The sequence below is a fragment of the Aquila chrysaetos genome, chromosome 3 (genome assembly GCF_900496995.4).
Source record: "Aquila chrysaetos chrysaetos chromosome 3, bAquChr1.4, whole genome shotgun sequence".
Classification (NCBI taxonomy): domain Eukaryota; kingdom Metazoa; phylum Chordata; class Aves; order Accipitriformes; family Accipitridae; genus Aquila; species Aquila chrysaetos.
The window spans coordinates 34,685,640-34,708,223 of record NC_044006.1 but is presented as its reverse complement, the minus strand read 5'-3'; the positions used below and the strand labels follow the sequence as shown (position 1 = coordinate 34,708,223).

General features: G+C 42.8%; 1 protein-coding gene across 3 annotated transcripts in view; it reads left to right on the top strand.

Annotated features, from left to right (window-relative positions):
• The first annotated feature begins 233 nt into the window (after window positions 1-233).
• The window catches only part of RBMS3 (RNA binding motif single stranded interacting protein 3), a 724,729-nt gene continuing 702,378 nt past the window's right edge, over window positions 234-22,584 (top strand). For 2 of the 3 annotated variants that reach the window (XM_030009261.2, XM_030009262.1), the window contains exons 1-2: window positions 559-600; window positions 1,028-1,218. In XM_030009261.2, coding sequence (XP_029865121.1) covers window position 600; window positions 1,028-1,218 — 192 coding nt within the window. In that variant the 5' untranslated portion in view covers window positions 559-599. Of the gene's footprint in view, window positions 349-558; window positions 601-1,027; window positions 1,219-22,584 lie in introns of those variants that run through there. The other variant, XM_030009264.2, reaches the window with a different exon arrangement.

Below are 22,584 nucleotides of genomic sequence, written 5' to 3'. Positions count from 1 at the left end.
GATTTAGCAGCTTACACGCGATTTTTTTTTTTCCCTTTCTCTTCTTGTATTTGGGTTGATAAAATCGGAGAGCCGGTGGCTGGTACTGATTTAGATTTCCAGCCTGGATTTGCTCTTGTTTTTCTCCTTAACTCCAGCTCTGCTTGTGCAGTGCTGCGTGGCGCTGGCAGCCTGAGAGAGAGGGAGCTCCAGTCACACACATACACTCAGACCACGGCGAGGAGATTAACATCAAGGAGCCCACATTTGCAACAGCGGGTGGTGCTGGGGGGGAGGCGAGGGGAAAATAAAATAAAAGCAACAATCGGGTAAATGCTCGTCTCTTCTCGCCACCAGCACCTTGCACAGGTCTGAAATCGCTTGTTTTTGCTTTGCTGTATTGCGCTTGCCTGGGATGTGGAGAGGGGAGGGGGAGGGGAGGAAGGGGGAGGTTTAACTTTTACTTGACATTACCGGATTATTGTCGGTTCCCCCGTGTTAAACGCCGGTGGTTTCCCCTCGCCCCCACCCCCTCCCCGGGCTCGGCTCCCTCCAGTTAACTTTGTTCAAAGGGCTGCAGCCAGAAGGGCTTGTCCGGGCCTGGGACATAGATAGCGTAAAGTAAATAACCACCACAATTAGACTGGGGCCGGGAGTTGATCTTCGTGGCGAGAGATCTGCTTAGTTAGCGTTTGCCGTTTCGGGGCGATTGAAGGCCATCGTACCAAGGACACGCGCGCACACGCACACACACGCACACGCACACACACACACACTCACTCTTACACACACACACACGCTGGATACAAAAGTCTGGAGGATCTAGGGGAGGATTGCAGCCGCCGGATCGGTGCAGCAGCGGCGGCCAGAGCCATGCGTGTCACGGCCTCCTGAGGGGGGAAAAAAGGAAGGAAGGAAGGGAAGGAAGGAAGGAAGGAAGAAAAAAAAAGGACAGAAAGAAGGGAAAAAAGAAAAGAGGGAGAAAGGAGAGCACAGGAAAGACGCGGGGTGGTGGAAAGTGTTTGCCTGCTTTTGTCTCGCAATACAGTGAACTGGAAGATGGAGATGGATGTTAAGGGAGTTTCTCCGTGCCCGGAGCCCATCCCCCCGGCGGCGGGGTCTGGCGGCTGCCCGCACCAGCGCCCGCACCACCGCGATGGGCAGCCCGCGGAGCCGGCCCCCGCCGCCGACAGCGGCCACCCGGAGCGGAGGCACGGCAGCGAGAAAGAGGACAAAAAGGTAGGTAGGTCCGCTCCGCTCCGCTCCGCTCCGCCGCCGGCCGGCCGGAGGGGCCGGCTGCCCGGGGCCGGGCTCGGCGGGGCGGGCGGGTCCGCTCCCGCGCCAGCTCCGGCGCCCGCTCCCGCCCGGCCGCGGCCGCGCCGCCGCGGGCAGCCCCGGCCCCGCGCCGCCCTTTGTCAGCGCGGCGGCGGGAGGCGGGGGGGCCGGCGGCGGAGGTTGTCTGAGGACACGGGGGCGGCGGGGCGGGGAGGCGCGGGGCCGCCGCCGCGGGGCCCGGGGCGGCGGGCATTGTTCCGCTCGCCCCGCGGGAGCGGCGCCGCGGGCGGCGGCCCAGGTGCCGCCGCGAAAGTTTACCTCACTTCGAGGGGCCAGTGCCGGCACGGCCGCCGCTCCCCGCGCCTCCCCTCGCGTCCCCTCGCCTCGCCGCCCCTCGCCTCGGGTTTCGGCCGGCGGCGAGGGGCGAGTCACCTGGGGGAAGGAGCCCGGGCGCCGTGTCCCTCCAGCCAGCCCTGCTGTGTCATTGTGGACCGGGGGACGGCTGCTCGCTGCCGAGTGAGAACCTGGGGGTGACGGAGTTCAACGAGAAATGGGTCAGATCGCATCCGTTAGTGCGGCTATGTCAGCTGCTGGAAGAATCGGAAAGTAGGGAGGATGGGATAGAGAAAGGTTGCCATTAAGATAATGTCAGCGGAGTGCATTGATCAGTGCTTTTGTCTGTGGGCACTGTCTTCATTCCCATTCATTTTTCTCGCCGTGGGTTTACCAAACTGAAGCCGACGGATTCTGCTGTGTCTGTAGGTCTGTAGTAGGCAGAGACCGATAAATGTCTAAGTTTCATCGGAATACGGTGATTGTTGCAAGGGGTGATCCGTGTGTGCTAGACCGTAAAACACATCCGTTTATATCTTACTGAAATCCGAGTAATTCTCTGAATGGACAGATACCCCAAACCAGATTGTAATCCTAGCGTAAATGGAAAAAAAGAAACGTTGCCGTGTACTGGATTTGAGCCGTGTTTCTTCAACTAGTTTTACTATAGTTCGATTTTGTTACAAATGTGTAAGAGAAGAGTAACACAATGAAGGAATGTAAACCAGCGGTGCAATAAATTAATGCAACAACTATGTCGCACCATATATTTGCACGACTAGAGTTGCAATTTTCATGAGAAATATAAGGTATTCTGAAAAAAAAGGGTATCTCTAACTGGAGACCCCGAGTTTGTAGTATTTACCTCCTACACTTTTAGGTTTGTTACTGTTTGGTAAAATCTGTCCTATTGTTTTAATTAAAAGAGAGTATCAACGACTGATCATTTGAACAGGGCCTGTACAGTTATAATAAGGGCTTTATACAAGGGCTTTATTTTTGAAACTATAACTGGTGGTTTACGTATTGTGATAGATGAATGCAGAATTTCATCTCCCTTGAGTTTATGAATATTTCATTCTGTCGCGACTGCATGTTACTGTAGGTAGCTAAATGATTTGTGTGTGTGTGATTGTTTCTAGGATCCCTTTCCCTGCATCGTGTTACTTACTGGAACTTAAAGTGCTTTTATGCTTTTATTTCAAAATAATTAAAATGTAGAGCCAAGGTTGCCATTTACACATGACTTGTTTGTGCCAGTGCCTTCAGCATTTAAAAACCCTGCCATCAGCAGAAATCCATGCTCAGTAGTTACTTTCTGATGTGCCACACAGTCTGTCTAATGTTTTACCGATCATGGACACGAGGAAGGCAAACAAGGTATGATTGAAGGTGAATGAACACCAGAGAAAGCCTGATTCTCTGTGGTGTGGCTAATTAATGTGTTTAGATAACTCAGTATTGCACTGTTTTATTCTGCATTTGACAGCATTTTCTGGACATAGAAACAAAAGAAGTACTACCTTTTTTTGTCCTGGTTGTAGCCATGCTAAAGTACTGCGATAAATTCCTTTTTCTTAATCCACTATCAGGTTTTCCAGGCTTGCCATTGCCAAGGTGGTTGCAATGACTAGCTTGTATTTTTGGGAAGTGCTGTGATATTTCAAACCTCCCTAAATGTATGTATCTTTTCAGGATGCTGTCCCAGGACAACCAGGACTTCTTATTAGTGCAGAAGTATTTCAGTTATCTGGTAAAACAGTGGCACCAGAAATGTGATGAGAAGGTGAAAACCCATTAAAGCAATAGTAAAATCCAACACTACTGTGAAAAAAACATTCCAACCACAAAATAAAACCCAAGTATTGCCGGAAACATCATTAAGAACTTTCTAAATGGCTTGAAATAACAGTACCATTGTTTATTTGACCCTTAAACAAATCTCAGAGGCACACTGATACATCCTAGAAGTGTAAGCACTCTACGTGGAAATTGTAAAGGACATTAGAACCTGATTTCCTGACACCTGTATACTTATGAGTAACTGAGTATTAAGATTTTACAACATCTCATGATTCAGGCCTTGCTTTTGGGGATCAAAAGTCCTATATTTTACCATTGAGCTCCATTTCCACTGGAGGTAAAAAGAGTTTTGCTTCCATCTAAATGGAGCTGGGTCGAATTTACACTCTAATAAAGCTATTTTTTATCACTGCCTCCAGAAGGAACATTGCTCAATTAACCAAAGAAAGTATTTTCCTATGGAATTTCAGTAGAAGGTAATACCATAGTGTCAATTATATGGATATTGGAGTTTTTTTCTGCTCTATGTTCATTTTTTATTTGTCTTTGAACTTCAATAAAATTGTGAAACATGTGCATAACTTGAAATATATCCCACTGTCTTCAGCTTGGATGCTGACATGCTGAAGTGTATGCTTAAGTGCTTTGTTGGAGGAAGACCTAGGTTGCCTCCCATATATCCTTCTGTGTTGTAACCGTCTCTGACCAAGAGACATTATGAAGATTGACTTTATAATTTATTAAGTTTACAGTACTTGTTGCTTTAAAGCATAGTTGCCATTTAGGTGGGAGAAAATGAAGCAGAAATATTAGAGTGTAAGATTTAGAAGATGGTTGACTCTATAAGGATACTATTTTTTCTCTTAAAGCAAAACACATCAGAAAATATTTTTCAACACTCCTACAATGTTTTCTGTTCCTTTAGTTAAAAGCTTGTAGGTCTAACCCTATATACAGCAGCATGTTGAAATTCTCCAATATGGCAAAGTGGGTGACTGGGGGAGAGAACAACATGCAATCCTGGCTGTTTATTGCCAGCTGGAGGTGCAACTGATGCCTGTGACAGGTTGTGTGGGTGGGTCATCACGCTGTCTTGCCATTCCGTGACTTGGTGCAAAGGGACGCAGGCCCATCAATTTTACCAAGGATTCTTTCCAGCTTATATTGGAGCGATGGCATTATATTGGAGCAAGGATCTGTGCAGGGAGCACTTTGAGAGTTGAAGGCAGCTGTGCAATTCCTTTGCAGATTGGTGACTGTGTGTGGCATTTGTCACAGCTGATGTTATGACCAGAATTTTTCCAGGGGTGGTACCCTGAGTTAGGACTTTCAAGCCCTTAGCTACAGCCAGTGTGTTGCAGTGTTCCCATTTTCCAAAGTACTGTGCAGCCCCTAAGTCCTCCAAAAGTTGGTCCTAGGTATGGATTTGGTAATGTAGCATTGCATAGCCAAGTAAGAGCATTTTATTTTGCTTTCCACTGAGGAAAACCTCTGTATGTCTGAGGTTTGCACAAATCATTTAGCACAAATGATTTACAAGCACACCCAGAGCTTTCACTTTATACCTACATTCCAGATACAAAAGCCCCTGTGAAATAGCTCCAAGGTGAAGAACTTTCTGTGTATTTACATGGAAATGAGCACACCAAGGTTACAGCAAAAGCAAGCCTATCTGGGCTGGGTACATTGTATTCTGGTTCAAAAACAATTTGCCAGTGTTCGATATAAGAGTTCTGAAGTGTTTTGTGGGCTTATTTGTATGTCATTTCCCAGAATTCTCGCCTGTGATATCGCTGTGCGAGAGTGGTACCCAGGTGTGAGCTTCTAGAGGGGAAAAGCTGAGTGCTTTGGGGAAAGGCACTTGGTATTAACTTGGGAATTCTGTTCTACTGTACACGTGATCTGATCTAATCGTCAGTCTCTGAAAGCCTTCCGCTAGTGTATTTACAGGACTACTGCTATCAACAATACGGTGGTTGTTCAGTCATCCTCCACAAGCGGTAGGTCAGGAAGAGTGGAATACTCTTCAGGGGCAATTCTTTTTTAATAATTTCTCTTATGTATTTAGTTTTGTTTGAAAAGCCATATGTTACTGTGTGTTTACATTTAGAGAAGAGAAGGCCTAAGAAATGCAGTTTATGCTTGAAGCAGATGGTGGGAAGTTTCTTTTTGGGGGCAGATCACTCCAGTTTCAGGTCAGATGTGCTTATCTTACCTTAGGCAGTTCCATTGTGCACGGGAGAGTAGTTGTCAACTACTGTCTTTCTCCTGGAGGTTTAGGTGTTTTTTCAGATAACCTGAACCCAGCCCATGGAGCAACTTGAAGTTAAGATCCAAAAGCTGAAACCGAAATCAGTAGTGGATAAGGGGAAAAAGTCTGGAGTGTGTGGGACAAAGAAAGCAGAGATAGAAAACACTACCAGTTGCTGATGGTAGCACCTTCTCCTGATAATCATATAAAATGCAACACCTTGTACTAGCTGGAGTTTCCAAGTACTGAAGGCTTTGTGCCAGGTGTATCATGGGCTGTAGTCCTGCCAAGATGTAATGCAGGCATGAACAGTCAAGGTCAGGCCATTGTCTGCCTGGATGGACAAATTCTTAGCCACCCAGAGAGGCCAGAAAACTTTACTGGTGACTGTTGCTATTCTGAGAGTTTGATGTCAGACAGAAATTCCAGTGTATCTTTAAAGTGTGGACAGAGCTGGAATATAATGGGTCTTCCTCTAACTCATTGCTAAGAATGTTTCAGAAATCATTCCTCAGCCCAGCAACATCAACTCTTGTCTTTTTCAGGTCCACTTTTAAGGACCTATTCTTCATTCTTAAGCTGCTCCTTACCATGCTGTGGTCCATCATGATGTTGGTATTGATCTGCATAGTTCACTGTCTTCCTGATCAAATGGTCTGAAAAAAACCTTATTTTGTGCTAGCACTCTGTTGTTGCAGAGTTCCCAGAGCCTGATGGCTGTCTGGGTGGTGAGTCTGTCCCAAAGCCACAGACCCAGGACATGCTGAGTCCCTTGTATTCGGATGTTTGTCCTGCAGACTCCCAGGTTACAGCTCCAGGGCAGGCTCAGATTCATGGCAGCGTGAGGAAGCTCCCAGACATGTCTACTTGCAACGGCTGCCCAGAGCCACAGTGCCTGGCAGGTGCCTCTGGAAGGGAGGTTTTGGTCTTTTGTGTTGCTGCTGTGGGCAGCAAAGCTATTAACCATGCCATTAACCTCTTTCGGTGAGCGAGGCCCAAGGGCCATCTGCTTTGAGGAGAATAAATAAAAAATTCAGATTAAAAAAAAAATCAAAAAGAAGAAATTCACTGTGAACTGAAAGCCTTGCTTTGCAGGCAGGTCTACTTCTGCATTTCCATGCATTTGATGTATTCTGCCTCTCACACTTCTCTTGCCTTCTAGTGCGAGAATCCTTAGATGAACCTAGGATTGTGCCTTTATTACAAAATAAGCAGATGAGAAGAACAGAAGAAAGAGAGAAACTGTTAGTACCTCAACTGAAGGCAAGACTAATAAACTCATATTTTATTAGACATCAGAGAATCCATAAGAAGAGATTTTGGGAATCAAGCCTCATAATTTTCATGGCTCCAAAATTACTTTTTATCTCATATTCTGAGAATTCCTTTTACCTTAAGTAGAGTAAATAGACATTTAAAATGTATTTATTTGCAGGTGGCATACTGAGAATCTGGAATGTGGAGAATGAGGTCCAGCAATGGTTTTATGTTAGAGTTAAAGCATAAAAGTTGGAGAAGGAGGAATTGACTTCTGTGCTTTGCCTGTGTCTGTACTAAAACAACATACCTAATAGTGCACATGAACGATTCTTTAAAATCTTATCCAATACTGAGACTTCTGAAAGAAGAATATACTATTTAAAATAGTTTTCCCTTTAAATAAATTGCAGGAGAAATGTTTTGGCAAATAGCAAACAGCTGTTTAAATTTTTCAACCAACTGATCAATAAGTGGATAAAGCTTGAAAAGCTGATCACACTCTGACTGGTTCTTGGGGTAAACATGGAAATACTCATTGTTATGCAGAGATTTTGGGAGAAGTAAGTACTAGTTAGAGTTATTACAAAGTGAAATTAAGTGCATATGTAGTTGATTAGGTAACAAATCCAGGGACATAAACAATGAACATCATGGGTGGGAGCTAAACAACACTCTTGAGTCATCAGAAACACAACCACAAATTTTGTATGCAGAAGACACAGAACTGGCTCTCTGGCTAAAGGCTAATTCATCTTGGCTGCAGAAGAGTTGTGAGGTTTCCTACTTGGAGAAAGTTGCAGCACTGAAAAGGGCTCTGTTATCTCCTCTTGGGCAGTTGGGACATTGCCTTGACTCAGATGTAGTGGTATGTGTTCGTGCCTGTGTGCCGAGACTGGAAAGCAGTCCTATTCAGGACTGCACATGATAGCCCATGCATGGCATATCCTTCCCACTTATGTAGAGCTTGTTCTCAAAAGCCCAGTATTCACAGGAATTCCTGTCAAAGGGTTGAGTGCCAGCTTGTAACAAATCTGGGGCTTCAAACAATGGATAATCAATGAAGCTAGAAAAGAATAATACCCATGTTGTTGCATGCTATTCCCAGTGTTTTGCTAGATGCTCACAGTGGTTTTAGACCACCTCTATCTGTGGAGAAAGCTTACTGTGTTGTACTGCATCCTTACGGCACAGTAATTCTTACTATACTTGGGTTAAGGTTTACTTAATTGCTCAGAGCTAAGAGGCAAGTATAGTTACTGATGTGTGAAGTGGTTCAGTTTTTGTTTGGCTCCATATTTGGTTGTTCTCTGCCTGGCTGTAGCCATTCCGCTCACATAGTGGCTGGGATTATTTCCCAGCAGCTTGTGCTAGGTGGATTTCTGTACTGACTAGCTGCCAGTAGTAGTTATCCAGTAAGAGTATAAAAAGTTTCACAGTCCCAGTAGAGTTACTAGTTTCTAACTACTTGTCTCAGAAAATACCCAAATAGTAAAGAAAATGGGACTGCAGCTGTAAATAGGAAAAATGACAACAGGAGCACTGATAATGTTTTCCATGGAAGTAGTGCTCAGATCAGGTTCTAATGTGATGTTTAAACATGTAGAAGAAAAAAGGACAGATCTGAAAGATATTACAGATATTAAGTATTCTACAGTAGTTTCTTTCCTTCCTCACTCCTCATCCTTTCTCCATGGCTCTGGAATTCTCCTCTGTCTGAATGAAAACTTCTGTGTTGTTTAATTTCCCTACATTGCATTCTGAGCTATAAGGGGAATATGAATTGTTCCAGGAACTATAGTAACCAGTGCATCTTAACTGGGATAAAACAAGACACAATTTGGCTCATAGTGTGGACAAGGACAGTCATGTATAAAATTTGTTAGACAGCCATGATTTACTAGAAAAAGAATAATTCTTCCATGTCTAATGGCTTCTGCCATGTGTTTAAATACAGCTGTTATTTTCATTATACATTCTATTAAGTGAAGACCAATCTTGTTATAGAAGCAGAATAGAAATAGTTTCCTTGACTGAAAAACAAGTGTTGGGTGAATAAAAATTACAGACTCAAGCCCCAGAGCTTGGTTAAATACTTACTGTTCCTGGGCTTCTGAGTTCATTCCATTGAACACCTTGGCCTATAGTTGCAGAGTTTATTCTTTCTGAAAAGATATTCTATGCAAGTTGTTCAAAGTGATAATGTGGTCAACAACTGAAAATACTGCTGGGAGATAAAATGAGTATTTCCTCATTTCGTTCTAGACCATCTGCAAAGGATTGTTACCATTGACTGGAGAATGAAAATAAAATGGTGTGGAACCTATGCCTATTCCGTTAGCATAAGGTCCGTGTTAATTGATTTCAACAAGTGCCTCAAGCACCACTGACACCTCTTTGCTATTAACTAATGCTGGTTGTCTCACTGAGGTTATTACTGAGTCTATACTCATTTCCAGGAGCCCGTAGCAGAAAATCTCTTTTTGGATCCAAACTAAAATGCTCAAGATAAGTCTTTGTGGAAAGGGAGTTAAAGGGCTAGTATCTACCAAAGACAACTGCTGTAGCTGTTATATTTCGTAGTAATTTGATATTAGCTATAGTATAATAAATATGCATTGTGCTTTACTGAGAATTCAAAACCAGTATGTTATTGCTTTCAGGTCATTACCATGTGAATCAGACATAACACGGGAAAGATAACTGCAAGTCCTCACAGAGGGGCAGGTGACCATGTTATGTGGGGGTAAGATGTAAATAACTTACACTCTTTAGGTGAATTAAGAGTGAAAGGGGGTGGCATGGAGGGCAGAGAGGGAGTCCTTGCTGGAAAGCTAATTGAAAACAGCAACTTTTGCATAGGGCTGGAAGGAAGGGGTTTGTAAGGTTAGTATTTTGAGACGAAAGAACTTTATGAAGTGTGTATTGGGTCCATGTGGAGTTAAGGAAGCACACAACAGAATCTCGAAGAGTTCGCAAAATGCCTATCTAGGCTTCACAGACATTATACAGTGCCCTGGTTAGCTTTGTTAACTTTATTGAGTGTGCTTCGAGGACATGCAGACTTTCAAAGTATGTGAAAGCCACTTTTAATAATTAATTGGCTCACTCTCTCCCACCTATTGCTTCATATCTAATAAAAGGCAACCGCAAGTCCTTGCCAAAGCCAACAGATACAATAATATTTAGGTTAGTTGGGTTTGAGATATGACAGGCTAGAAAGGATATCCCCAAAGATCTTAGAAGTGAAACAATCCCCATTTTTTGTCCTGTCTTATTTCTCCCATGACTCTCATATGATGTGCTCTTAGACTAAATTTTTCCTGATCTAGTAAGTGATTTCAGGAAGATCAGTCCACTTTTACAGAATGGGAAATGTGTGCATGCGTCTGAACTGATTTATAACTGGAAGCGTGTTTCAACTTTACTGTGTCAGGGAGACATGCTGAAATTTCCAAGTGATAAACTGACTTCTGCCTTAAGCAGAGCAGCCACCATCCACACTATCATCTACATCCATGCACACGCAGTGTGACACAGGAAATGACACACCATTATCAGATGGCTGTTAAGATAGTTGTAGGGAAATGGTGAGCTTGCTGGCGTGATCTCAAAGACAGACATAGAATCATAGAATGGTTTCGGTTGGAAGGGACCTTAAAGATCACCTAGTTCCAACCCCCCTGCCATGGGCAGGGACACCTTCCACTAGACCAGGTTGCTCAAAGCCCCGTCCAACCTGGCATTGAACACTTCCAGGGATGGGGCATCCACAACTTCTCTGGGCAACCTGTTGCAGTGCCTCACCACCCTCACAGTAAAGAATTTCTTCCTTATATCTAATCTAAATCTACCTCTTTCAGCTTAAAGCCGTTACCCCTTGTCCTTAAATGTGTGCAGTTCGAGTGTGCCTGTTGTGCACTTGGGGAAATTTTTGTTTAAACAGAGAACACTTAAGTTTGAAGGAGGCCATGAATATGTTTCCAGAGGGAGAAGGGAGGAAACCAGGAAGCTTACTGGGAAGGAAAGCCATATAGGTTTTCAAGAGACCAGGAGGAGCAAGGCAGTAACAAAGGGTTGGACATTCATCCTGAACCTGACTTTATCTGCCTCCCACAGTAGGGAGATAGCTAATGTGGTGGAAGCTTACTGTCACCTGCTATTGTGGTCTTATGCAAAGCATAGCCTTGTTAGACCTTAAAATAGGGACCAAATGTGCCACTTCTTGAACTTGTCAAGAGGACACACACTGTGCAGAAGATAAATAAATGATAAATCAATTCTAAGAGAAGCCATGTGGAGGCTAGAGAGTCAGAGGCAATCAAGGTTAAGGTGGCTTAAGGAATCTTTACAAGAAGGGTCATACCACAGATCTGTCATGAGATAATCAGCCAGATCTACATCAGAATTGGAATCACCCGGTGGTGGGAAATGTTGCTCAGGACAGGAACAAGGCTCTGGCTTCTCTGGTCTGGTCTCTGCTGTGCATGTTCTGCCTGTTTGTAAGACTCACCAGGTTTCTCTCTTTAGGCAGTGTTTCACAGTCATATCCTTTTGCATGCTGTTGCATGCAGAACAGTTACTAAGGTCTTTCTTACTAACTGGTCAAGTAATGCAGTCACAGTTATACCTAACGGCTATTGTATTAGAGTTAGACTTACGTACTCACAACAGGCTATCTGTTAGATCACACTATCCCATGGACTGTGGCTTTATTCCTGGTAGCTCAGAACTATCCATAATGCCTATGTTGTCTACAGGTACAAGCAAAGCCCATTAAAAGCTGTCATTCTGCAGTGCCAGTCTTCATTTCACAAGTCTCTATGCATGTTACCTATGATCACATCATGGCACCTCTTAGTCATACATCCACATCTCATGGTAATAACTGGAAGAGACCAGAGCCGTTAAAATTAGATAACTATAGATAACAGGCACTTATGTACTGTATGTTATTATTAAGAACTAGGAGCAGGAAGACACAGTGATACAACAGTTAACAGGTGCCTAAAGCGTTACTCTCTTATTTGCTGATACAGGTGACTTGTTTCTCCCCTATGCAAAGGAAAATTATAGATGAATGTGTCATAGGTAGAACTTTTGCCATTTTTGAGATGCAGGTCAGAGCAGTTGTACCTGTTGACACATAGTTCTATGGTATCAATAGTCTCAGCATGCAGTGTGGTCCTTGCTTTGTCATACCTCATGGCTTCCCTTCTAATGGTGCAGCAGAGGCTGTCACAGCTACCCAGAAGACTGTGAGGAGAAGTACAGGACTTCAGCAGTCAGGGTCAGGACCGCTGAAAGGTGGTGTGGAGATCACTGCAGAGAATTTAAAAGGTGAGGTACCAAATAAGTACAGAAATGCACCGTGCACCAAGCTACTCTGTGCACAAACAGAAGTATATGTATCGTGCAGAGTCAAGGCGGAAAATACTAAGTTTTGCTTCCAACCAAGATTTGTTGTTTTATAATGGTGCGTAAAATAATGGGGAAAAAGCACATGTGCAACAGGCGAGAATAATAAAACTCACATTTAAAAACCAAAACAATAGAAAATGCATAAATGCAGCAATAGGATCTAGTGATAAATTTTAAGTGCAAAGTCAAGGAAGAGAAGAACAAGGGAGTTTATCCACCTTCCTCTGTTGTTAGCAAGTGTGAGGGATTGGGACCTGCTTGTATGGCAGGCTGCTGCTTGATCTGAGGTATCTGGGGGCACATTCACCATAGGTAAAATACTTTTTGGGTACTCTCTCTGTCCAGGTGGTAATGGATGCCAATGCAATACTGGCCATAGTGGGGGACAAAGTGTCACCTCTGATCTGTAGTCTGTTACTGTCCCCTTTCCTGATCTCCTTCCAAACCAGTGCCAGCATGTGCTGGCTGTGCTCCTGTGGACTCAGGAACAGAGGGCAGAGACTGCACCCTTGACGTGAGTATTACCGTATCTCTCCGACAGCCGCTTTAGCATTTTAGCATCAGTCATAGCTAACAACATTTTTGAAGCTGAGATCTAATTTTTGACTTCATAGTAGGCTAAGGACAAATTTTGTATCCTACTGGTGAAGGAAGTTCATCACTTTTTCACAGGCATGTTACATTTTACCTTCTTGAAATGATTTATGACTGAGTAAAACTTATTCTGAGTAGAAACTGTGCAGGAGGGAGTGGGGAGCTACAGATTATTAAAAATAATCCAGAGGAAGGTGGATTAATAGGCTCAGATGAGGTAGTCAGATGTGTGTTGTCAGTGCTCTAGCAGTTTAAAGGATTCTTACATTTACACACCTAGGAGAAGGACATGCTATAGCATGAATGGGAAATTGAATCTCTGTGCATTAAGCTCTTCAAAGTTGTAAGAGAACTGTTTTCCGCAGTATAATTTTGGGAATAATTTTCACGTTTGGAAAAAAAGGAAGGAACGTGGACAGGTCGCAGTTTGAAACAAATCTGGGGGGTTTAAAGTTTGTTAAAATAACAATTTTACTGAACATGCGTAGTCCAAATCTTACTCTATTCCACACAAAAGACAGAAGCTCCCTTGCTGAGATTTTATTTGGGATTGGGAATTATCCTGCCTTGGAGCAGGAAAATGCTGTACATTTTCCACTTCATTCTTGAATGATTCTGTGCTGGAAAATGCTTTGATGCTTTTTAAAATGAAACTGCTCCTACACAGAGTTTTCAGATGCACTTATACTCCAAAAGTTGATATGAATGACCTGACAATTGCATAAACTGAATGCAACTGTAAATGAAATTACTCACTGCAGTCTCCCAGTCAGGTGTGCACGCTTGCAGGATCAGATCTTGCAATTTCGAGCTTTTGAGGGGGAAGTACCCTCTCTCTCTATGTATTTAAACATTGGTACAATGAAACCTGTATATTTATATGTTCATGTAGCACTAAGTATAATATTTCAACAGTGTAAAATTGTATTTCCTACTATATCAAAACCAGTCTTAAAGCTCAGTAAAACAAGTGTGCTGGGGATGTGGTATCTAATCTGAATCCATTTTTGGCAGTAGATAGTTCATATAAAGTGCTAGTGTAATAATTGAACAATGGTTTGAAGCACCTTAAAAAGAAAATATATTTTAAAGTTGAAACCATCAGCAAACTTCCATTTTCCTAGGGTGATACATTTAAAGAGGTATTTCATTATAATGCAATATTTCAAATTCCAAGTAGACTTTTTTTTCCATGTAGAAGAGATGCGTAACAATATTAAATGTTGCTATTTTACGAGAGCCTTAGCCTGCAGAACAGATTTATAAGAGCAGAATTCTTCGTCCTCTCGCAGGAGCATCATTTTGAAAAGTAACACATCTGTAATAGATTCAGGTTGCTTTTTTATCAGCAGCCGATGGTGACACTCTTAAGAAAGGGCCGAATTCTTATACCTACAAATAGATTTGTCAACAAATTATGAGCATGCGAGACAACAGTTCAGTCACATTTTGCTTTCATTTTTTCTCTTTTGTGCTAACTTTTGGGTGTAACTTCCAACTGTCAGCTCTTTCAGCTGAGTGTCAGCCTTTTTATAATTGCTGCAGCATGTCAACCCCTTTAAAATTACCATATGTCAGCTCTTTACCATATCGACTGAAAGCATGCGTATTGGGTTGTTCCCCTTTGCCCCTACCTGTGTTGCTCTTGGTGACAGCCAGGTGATTATTTTAGCTGACAATTCAGCCACTGGCAGGAACGCCCCAGGTGTATTTGATGTGGCTGTGCTGAGTCTGGAAAAGTCCATCAGTCGCAGAACCAGACAGCAGGAAGAATGGGGCTGGGTGGTGGATGTGCTTGGCAGGCTGGCTAGAGAGCAGGCAGACTTACGGACCTAATCCCTTCCTTCCTTGCCTGAATATTCAGACAACCAGGAGACAATTACACTGTAGGTTGCGTGATCTCCGTGGGAATTTGCTCTAGAGAAGACCTGGCTATGCAAGCAGGAGAATCTGTTTGTCCTAGTGTCTGCCTGAGTTTTTGACTAATGCCATCATGATAGGACGTTAGGACCTTGCAAATATTTAAAAATATTGCAATAACCCTATTTTTCCCTGTCCTCGCTGGCAAAAAGATGAATGGCAAAGGGCTTACTCATGGCAAAACTTGCGTTAATGGTAGTGTGCCAGTGTGTGTCTGGTTCTGGACTGTGTCCAGTGACTGGTTCCTGACCGCGAACCAGGGCTTTTGCTGGCATTTTTCTGTGTCTGACATCCAATTTGGACTTGTACTGCAGAGGGAAACAGTAGTAAGCTAGTAACGGAGTGCCAGATAGTAAGAAGATGACAAGTCTTTTCCAGTCTTGTGTGAATGTTATTGAATGAGCAGTCAGTGTGCTAGGGGCCAGTGAGCCAACAAATATGTTCAGCATTCCCACAAAATAGTCTTCAGAATAGTAGGAGGTGTGATTACGAAGGGGAGGCATTTGAAAGCTATAGATAGTGGAGTTAGGCAGGGGAAGTGAGCTGGCAGGAAGGCGTTTTGAAGCTAAATGGGACTCAGCGTAAGCCTTTCCCACAGCAGCTCTGCCCGGCCAGCTAGCCCGGCCAGCTGGCGTGGAGCAGCCAAGGGCAGGAGGCTGCCGGCATGTTTCCCTGTGGGAAAAGAGGAATGAAGGTTACAGTGAAGTGTCAAGGGGACACACACATGGGGTGGACACAAAGAAGTCTGAACAAGGTGAATCTCTGCCAGGACCGCAGCTGTAGCAGTGACCAGGACTGGCTGCGTGTATTTCAGCTGTTTTCACCAAGTCTGCATACGGTGAAAGTGAGGTCTCTGAGGCTGAATCATCTGACATTCTCTCCTTTTACATTAGCTGTATTATTTACCAATTTTGAAAATGATTCAGTAGGGGATAACTAGTGTTCTGAGATCATGATGCGTCTAGTCAGCTTTCCAGAGAGTACAGCAATTACCGTGTGAATAGAGGTGAACGTGACGGACAGGCTGGGTGGCTGCTCTCTGTAACCTAAGCATCAGTTTTCTTGTGTTTATGTGCACACCTCTTCCCTGTGATTAGCCTCAATGGAAACACCGTCATGAGGGTCCTGTTGGCACCAACAACTTAATAGGCAAAATGGAGGGGGTAGGTGTTCTGTCTTTTTCATTTTTAATTAAATAAGGCAAAATACACAAGAAGTGAAGTCTGATTTGCATGAAAATTTGTATGCATGTATAATAGATCTTAATGTTAATGCAGGAAATTACTTTCTTTCAACTCAGTGGCCTGTATATTTTTATTTTTAGAATTATTTGCTTCTTTGTAACTTTCAGTAAGTTTCTATTGCAAAATAGTGCCTCTAAATTCCTTGTGAAATACTCAAGCACTTTGTAGTCTACTAGATAAGGATGTTGCCTTCTATTGGAAAGTACTTCTTATTAAAATCCATTGGCAGCTTTTCGATAAATTATTCTTTTTTTCCTCTGTGAAATGTATTATTATGAGTATAACAATGAATGCTATCATTAAGAAATACCATGCATTTAATAGCCATAATTTAAAACTTTTATTCCACGAGCAAATGTGTGTGTGTGTGTGTGTGTGTGTGTGTGTGTAAAAGCCAGTTTTCATGGGATTTTTGAATGCAGCTAAGTCTTGGAATAAACTAGCAAATATCCTTTGTTTAAACTTAATAATGCTTGTATTTTATATTTTCAGAATTAATTTTTATAGTAGATTTCATTATATCTCTTGTGTTCTGGGTACAATAGGGCAGCTCACTTGCAGCTGAATTAAAATCTGTGGTTTAATAGCAGTTTGACTTGCCTAGGCAATAAACTATCTCCTGCAAATGGAGGTGCTATCAAGATAAAACATGTTAAGTTAATTCTGTAACAAATCCCTGTGTTGCTGATGGAAAATATTCCAGAAGAATTACTCCCTGCTATGCATGGAGGCTTCATGAGTTTCAGGATAATGGAGATTACTGTCTCTGAGGGGTCTGCTGAAATATACCCTTTCCCAAAGCACTATCTGAATTCTTCTTGGAAGTCCTTGTAGATCAGAAACTGGCTATGGCCTAACTACACTTTCATTTGCTCTGCTTTAACAAAAGGTATGATTTTAAACTGACTTTAGGAATTTGGTGAAAAATCCTGTGTGGATACACTTAATTCAGTTAAACCTAGCTAATACAAATTTAATATTCACGGGTAATTTATAGGTATAAGCTAAGCTAACAGAGTAAGTTTTAACTGTTTACCTAAATCAGTTTTTAAACAGACAAGGAAAAACTTTCATATGGTACAAGATTGAGAAGATTGGGACTGTTTACCTTGGAGAGGAAATGAATCAGATGAATCAGAAGTGAGATGATAAAAGGATACAGACAATGAAGGCGTAGGCTCTACAGAGCAAGAAATGCTATTCTACCATCAGGGAAGAACAAGGAGCATTCAGTGAAGCTTAAAAGTGGCAATGTCAAAAGTACATAGAAACGCTCTGCCATGCAGTGAACTGGTAGCTGACGGAACTCATTGTTGCTGGATATCTCTGAGGGCAAGAGTTTAACAGGACTCCAGAGGAACAGAGAGTTACGTGCAGGGTTGGCTTAGGCTTGGCTTAACTGAAGGGGGAAGTCTGAGTGAAGGAAAGAGCTCTGCAGCTTGACGGTGCAAGAACATGCTGATGCTTAGAAAGCTCAGCACTGATATATACATTCAGCTGTTTATATAGATAACAAGGGTATCCAATTGCAGTGGTAGGGATTAAAAAACAGAAGGAATGGTGGAAAAGGTAAATGCCTGTTTGGGTCAAGCTGCTCTGCTATTAACGAGGTCAAAAGAACTTTTTTCCATGTCTTTCCTGTACACAGCTGCTTGTGCAATCTTTTGGTTGCAGGATTCTGGCTGGTTAGATCTTCAGTAGCAATTTCTTGTTCCTGTACAGATTACCACAGTTGTACCCATTTCCTTCCAAAAGCTCATCATGTCTGGTTATACCTTAAAAGCTACAGGAAACTCTACTGCAGTCTCATTAGGAGTTTGAATCACTGCATTTCAGTGTTTCTAAGGAGCAAATGCTGCCAATTTTTCTGTAAAGGTGACTGTCTCTCCCACACACTTGGATAATAGAAAGTACCTTTTTGTGGTTACCAGAGTATGAAATAGGACAGGCCTGGAAACTTTCAGTGTGGCTTAATGCTTGGTCCTTGGGAAAGGAAATGCATCACAGGACAAGGTGGTTTGTTCATGGTTGTAGCTGCTAATCAAATGAACTGGGGTCCCTTTGTAAATAGCCATAGAGAAGCAATGCAGACAGAGGAGGGAAAAGGAAGACAACCTGTTCTCATCTTGCTGCCCCACCCTGGTGACTCTAGTCTCTTAGACATACAAAGATACCTCTTGGACAGAGTTTCTAGAGCTTAAAGGAGACTACATTTTGCTGATCAAAGCAGGAGAGCCTGGAATCCGGCTCCTGAGTTGGATTTGTGGAGGCAACGGGAAAGACTGCTGTGCAGAGTTAACCAGCACTTCTGGGTTGGTCTCAGTTCAGCCTGGAGAGCTGCGTGCTACACGCAAGAGAGGTCTGGAAAGTGACTTCTTTTTCATGTGGATTCTTGCCTTTTTGTGGCTTACTGCTCTGCAGCAGACACTGAGGGTGTCTGTGCTGCCTCTTGGCTCTCCTTAGTCAGCAGCTGCTGCTTTGTTATCTGTAGAAGAAGCCTAATCATCTCCCCAGGTAGGCAGCTAAGTTGTTCTGGGACCCAGCTGCTACCTGGATCTTCTGTGTTGCTACTGCAGACTGCACATTGTGGCAGCCCAAGAATGTGTGCAGTATGCTATTTCTTTTGTCTCACGTGCTCAGCTAACCCTGCCAGATTGGTTGATCCACACACAAGTTCTCTCTTTGCTGTTTATGATGGAATGAGGTCACAAGTTAAGTCTAAGGCCATTTAGTCATTCACTTTGTCCCTATCATTTACCCTCACATCCCGCTGTCCTTAGTCATGCCTACAGTATCAGTGGACTAACTGTGCTATGGTGGAAAGACCTGACACGCAAATCTGCCATTGCTTATTATTGCGGCCTGGTTTGTGCACCAAGTCTTCTGACTGTCTCTCATGAGCTGTGTGCTGCTCAGGATTACAGGCTGTTGACAATGACCCAGTCATATTCAAAGTTTGAGTAGTACCCTCTATGTACAGAGAACGTATTCTTTTTTTTGCTTCGTTTTGTTATCGTGCTATTGTTCTTCATTAATGTAAGTGAGAGTCAGGCATTGGACAAGAGAGTCAAGATTAACTTTTTTCCTGATACTTTCTTCTCCTTCCGTCCATTTCTTCTAGTCCTTCTTTGTGGATGTCTGAGGACACAGCTTCATCAGACCTGGCGAACTGGAGGTAGAGTTGATGGGTTGATGGGGGAGGAGAGCTGGTCAAAAGATTTTTCCAAAATATTTCATTGGAAACACTTCAGATTTGCTCTGATTTCAGTAAATCGAAGACAGGTTCTCACAGTCACATCTGGTCTCACGGCAGGCTGAAGGGGGGCCTGTTACTTGAAGATACTCTTTGCAGAAAAGCCTGATACCCTTGCACTTCCACTCAGTAGTGCGGAGCCAAGACTTTGAAAACTGTGGAAGTCCCAGCAGTAAATGGTGCTTACCAATTAGGTCCTCAGCAGAAAGCCTAGATATTTCAAAAGGTCAGCTAGCTCCGGACAGGCAGCTGGACGACAGGTCTGGAAGCTCTGGTTTCCCAGCCTATGGTGTGGTATGGCTGCCAGGAGGGTGCTCGGCCCTCCTGGAGCCCTGGCCCTGGGAGGCCTGGCAGCTGCTCGGAGAAAATGACACGTTCCTCATGCTCGTGGCTACTGCAGGCACAAATACCAGTTTCTCTCAGCCCAAGAGAAGTGGTGGGGGGCCATCTCCCACCCAAAGCAGCAGCCTGCCGACTGTCCCAGCTATATGGCGGTGGCAGCTTTTAAAATTTTATTCTGTTTGTTAAAATAGTGTTTCAATCTAAAGGAAAATGAAAGCAAATAGAAAGTAATTCCTGGTGAACATGAATTGCTGTCTTCTGGCTGGCTCCAAAGGGGAGCCTGAGAGCAGCTTGCCAGCTGCACTGGGGAGCAACTTCTTCCGTTAAAGAGATACGGCAATGCATTTCTTTTCCCAGCTGGCATTCACTGCAGCTCATGTTTATGGCTCTTCCCCGTGGAAGCAGAGCTCTCCAGAGGACTCCTGGCTAATAGCACAGTCTAATGGAAGGGCTCCTGTGCTGGGTGATGCTGAGGATGGAATCATGAGCCTTACAGCTTACATTAAAAAGTCAGGCCCTGTAACTAAAAGCTGTAATGATTCATTTCCTTCGTGGACGGACTGTAGAGAGGCATGGTAACAAACAGTGATGAGTGCTAGGATGCTAGTAAAACCAATATAAAACAAAACCGTACCACTAAAAAAATGTCAGCGAGGAAATAAAACAAAGGTGATACATGGCTCATTCTGCAGCCAGGAAGTTTTTGTCAGTCTTTCTTATGGGAATATCAATTGTAATTCTGAGATAGGTAACATTAATATTGAAATAAGACTTTCGTGCATGTATACAAATACAGGTTTTAGAGAGGGTGGTAGTTTTAGAAAAGCCCTTTTCTGATGCTTACCTATTGCACTTTTTTGAAATATTGTTTGCACCCTAAAATATACTCCAAGTATGAGTGTATGTCTTGTATTTAGATCTAATGTTAGATCTAATGTTATGATGGCTATAAAATAACCCATTTAGAATAATATGCAATTGGAGTCTGTTAATTTTGTGCGTTAGCTTGAAATTTCTGCTGTAGCAAGGTTATTTTTGTGTAAATAGAGAAGTTTGGATTGTAAAGTAAATAATTTCCATTCCTTATTCAGTGACTGATCTATATTTCTTTTTGACACTTTTGCAAAATGTGTTACACAGGATTAGTAAAAAAATCACTCACTAGAGCTTTTATACTTAATTTCACATGGCTGTGCTAACTAGAAGAGGCAGTACGATGTTAGAAATACAGTATTTTCTTTGTTTGGAGAGGAGGATGTTACCTATGATTTGCTTACTTGTGGTTATTGGTTGTTATTGGGAACGCTAACATTTTGGAGCTGAAATTAATAAAGTTGAGATCCATTAAGCAGAAAAAAATATAAAAGAAAAATGCATGTTCCTGTGAAAAATCCCTTTGTAGGTTATAGTATAGCTATGTGTCATTTTTTAGCTACTGAAATGTAAAGTAGGTAATTGGAAAATGCCTAGGTTTTCCAACTCCCTAGGATACTAATAAGCATACTTCTGATACAAACACTGCATGTAATGGCTTTACTAACTCAGCCTGCTGCTGATGTGATACCAGTACCATCAAATCACAGGCCATACCAAATATGGTTAGGTGCTGTCACAGTAAATTTAACCCTCATCTGTTAGGGAAGGAGTCCAGGTGAAAGGTCACTTCCAACATCAAAGTGGCCATTTAATGCTTTTATTTTCTCTAATTGGAAATGATAATCAATGAGAATCATTTATAAAACTTGTCCAGAGTAGTGATTCTCTACTTAAAATGACATCTTCTGCCTAAGGCTCTGTAATTGCAGTCAGGTTTATGCCATATGATCATAATGGAATTCACAACTTAATGATGTATATGGTTAACTTGTTTGCAGTACTTGGCAAATAGACCTGAGTAGGTTATTTCTCTGATAGGAACTTCATTGCGTTTGACCTTTTGTTATCCAAGGATTTGAGTAAAGTGTTACCTTCTCTGGAATTAGGTGCTTGAGTAAAACATTGCCTGGGCCTGTTTAACAGTTCGTCTGCGCTACAATAGCAATTAATGTCTGTGTAAGTAAACTTTCTATTTTAAAGGTCATTAATTTTCTTTACACGATACAGCTCAGAGAGCCTGCTACTAGAATAATTGGGAGCTAGAGGTATTGATTTATGAGGGGGGATTAAAAAGACTAAAAATCTAAAGATTAGCTAAGTGGTGACTAGGAAAGGGTGTGATGTAAGTCTGCATATTGGTGTTTTTGTTTGTGTTGTGTATCTGGGTGAAGTTCTTTGGCTTTTGTTTCAAGAGAGTCGAACTAGATGTTCTAGTCATCCTTTCTGGTCTTAAAGCCCATATACCCTACTTACCTAATTCTTTAAAACTTGAGGAGGAACACAGTTCTTCTTTACATGGAGAAATATTTTACCCTACAGAAAAACCAATAGGGCCAGTTCTGCTGTAAGACTTGGGGGTGTAAAGGATGTTTGGGTGGTGATGCAGATCCAGTAACACAGTTGTGCCACCACATTGTTGTCCCGGGTCCGGGTGGGGTCTGTGTCAGGCAGCTCTTGTTCCACGCAGAGGCTGCTTTGCAATGGTGTCACACTGCTGTGTTAGGAGATTGCTTTTTGCTCTGACAGAAGATGTTCTGAGTTCTGGCTCTTCTTTACACCAGTTCTGACTCAGATTAATTTGAGTCACCTGTATGGGAGTTACTTTGGTTTTACAGCTGTATAAGGGGCAGACTGCATTTCATTAACTTTATGAAGACTATGCTAATGTGAACAAGGATTTGTAGGACTGAAGCGTTTCCCACTGATGAGATTGATTCAACAGTAATTCCTCTTATGCATCTGTTTTGGATTTGGCTCCTTCAGTTGGCAGCACAGTTAGTTCTCTAGCATCTGGAAAATGGTTGTGCATCATACAT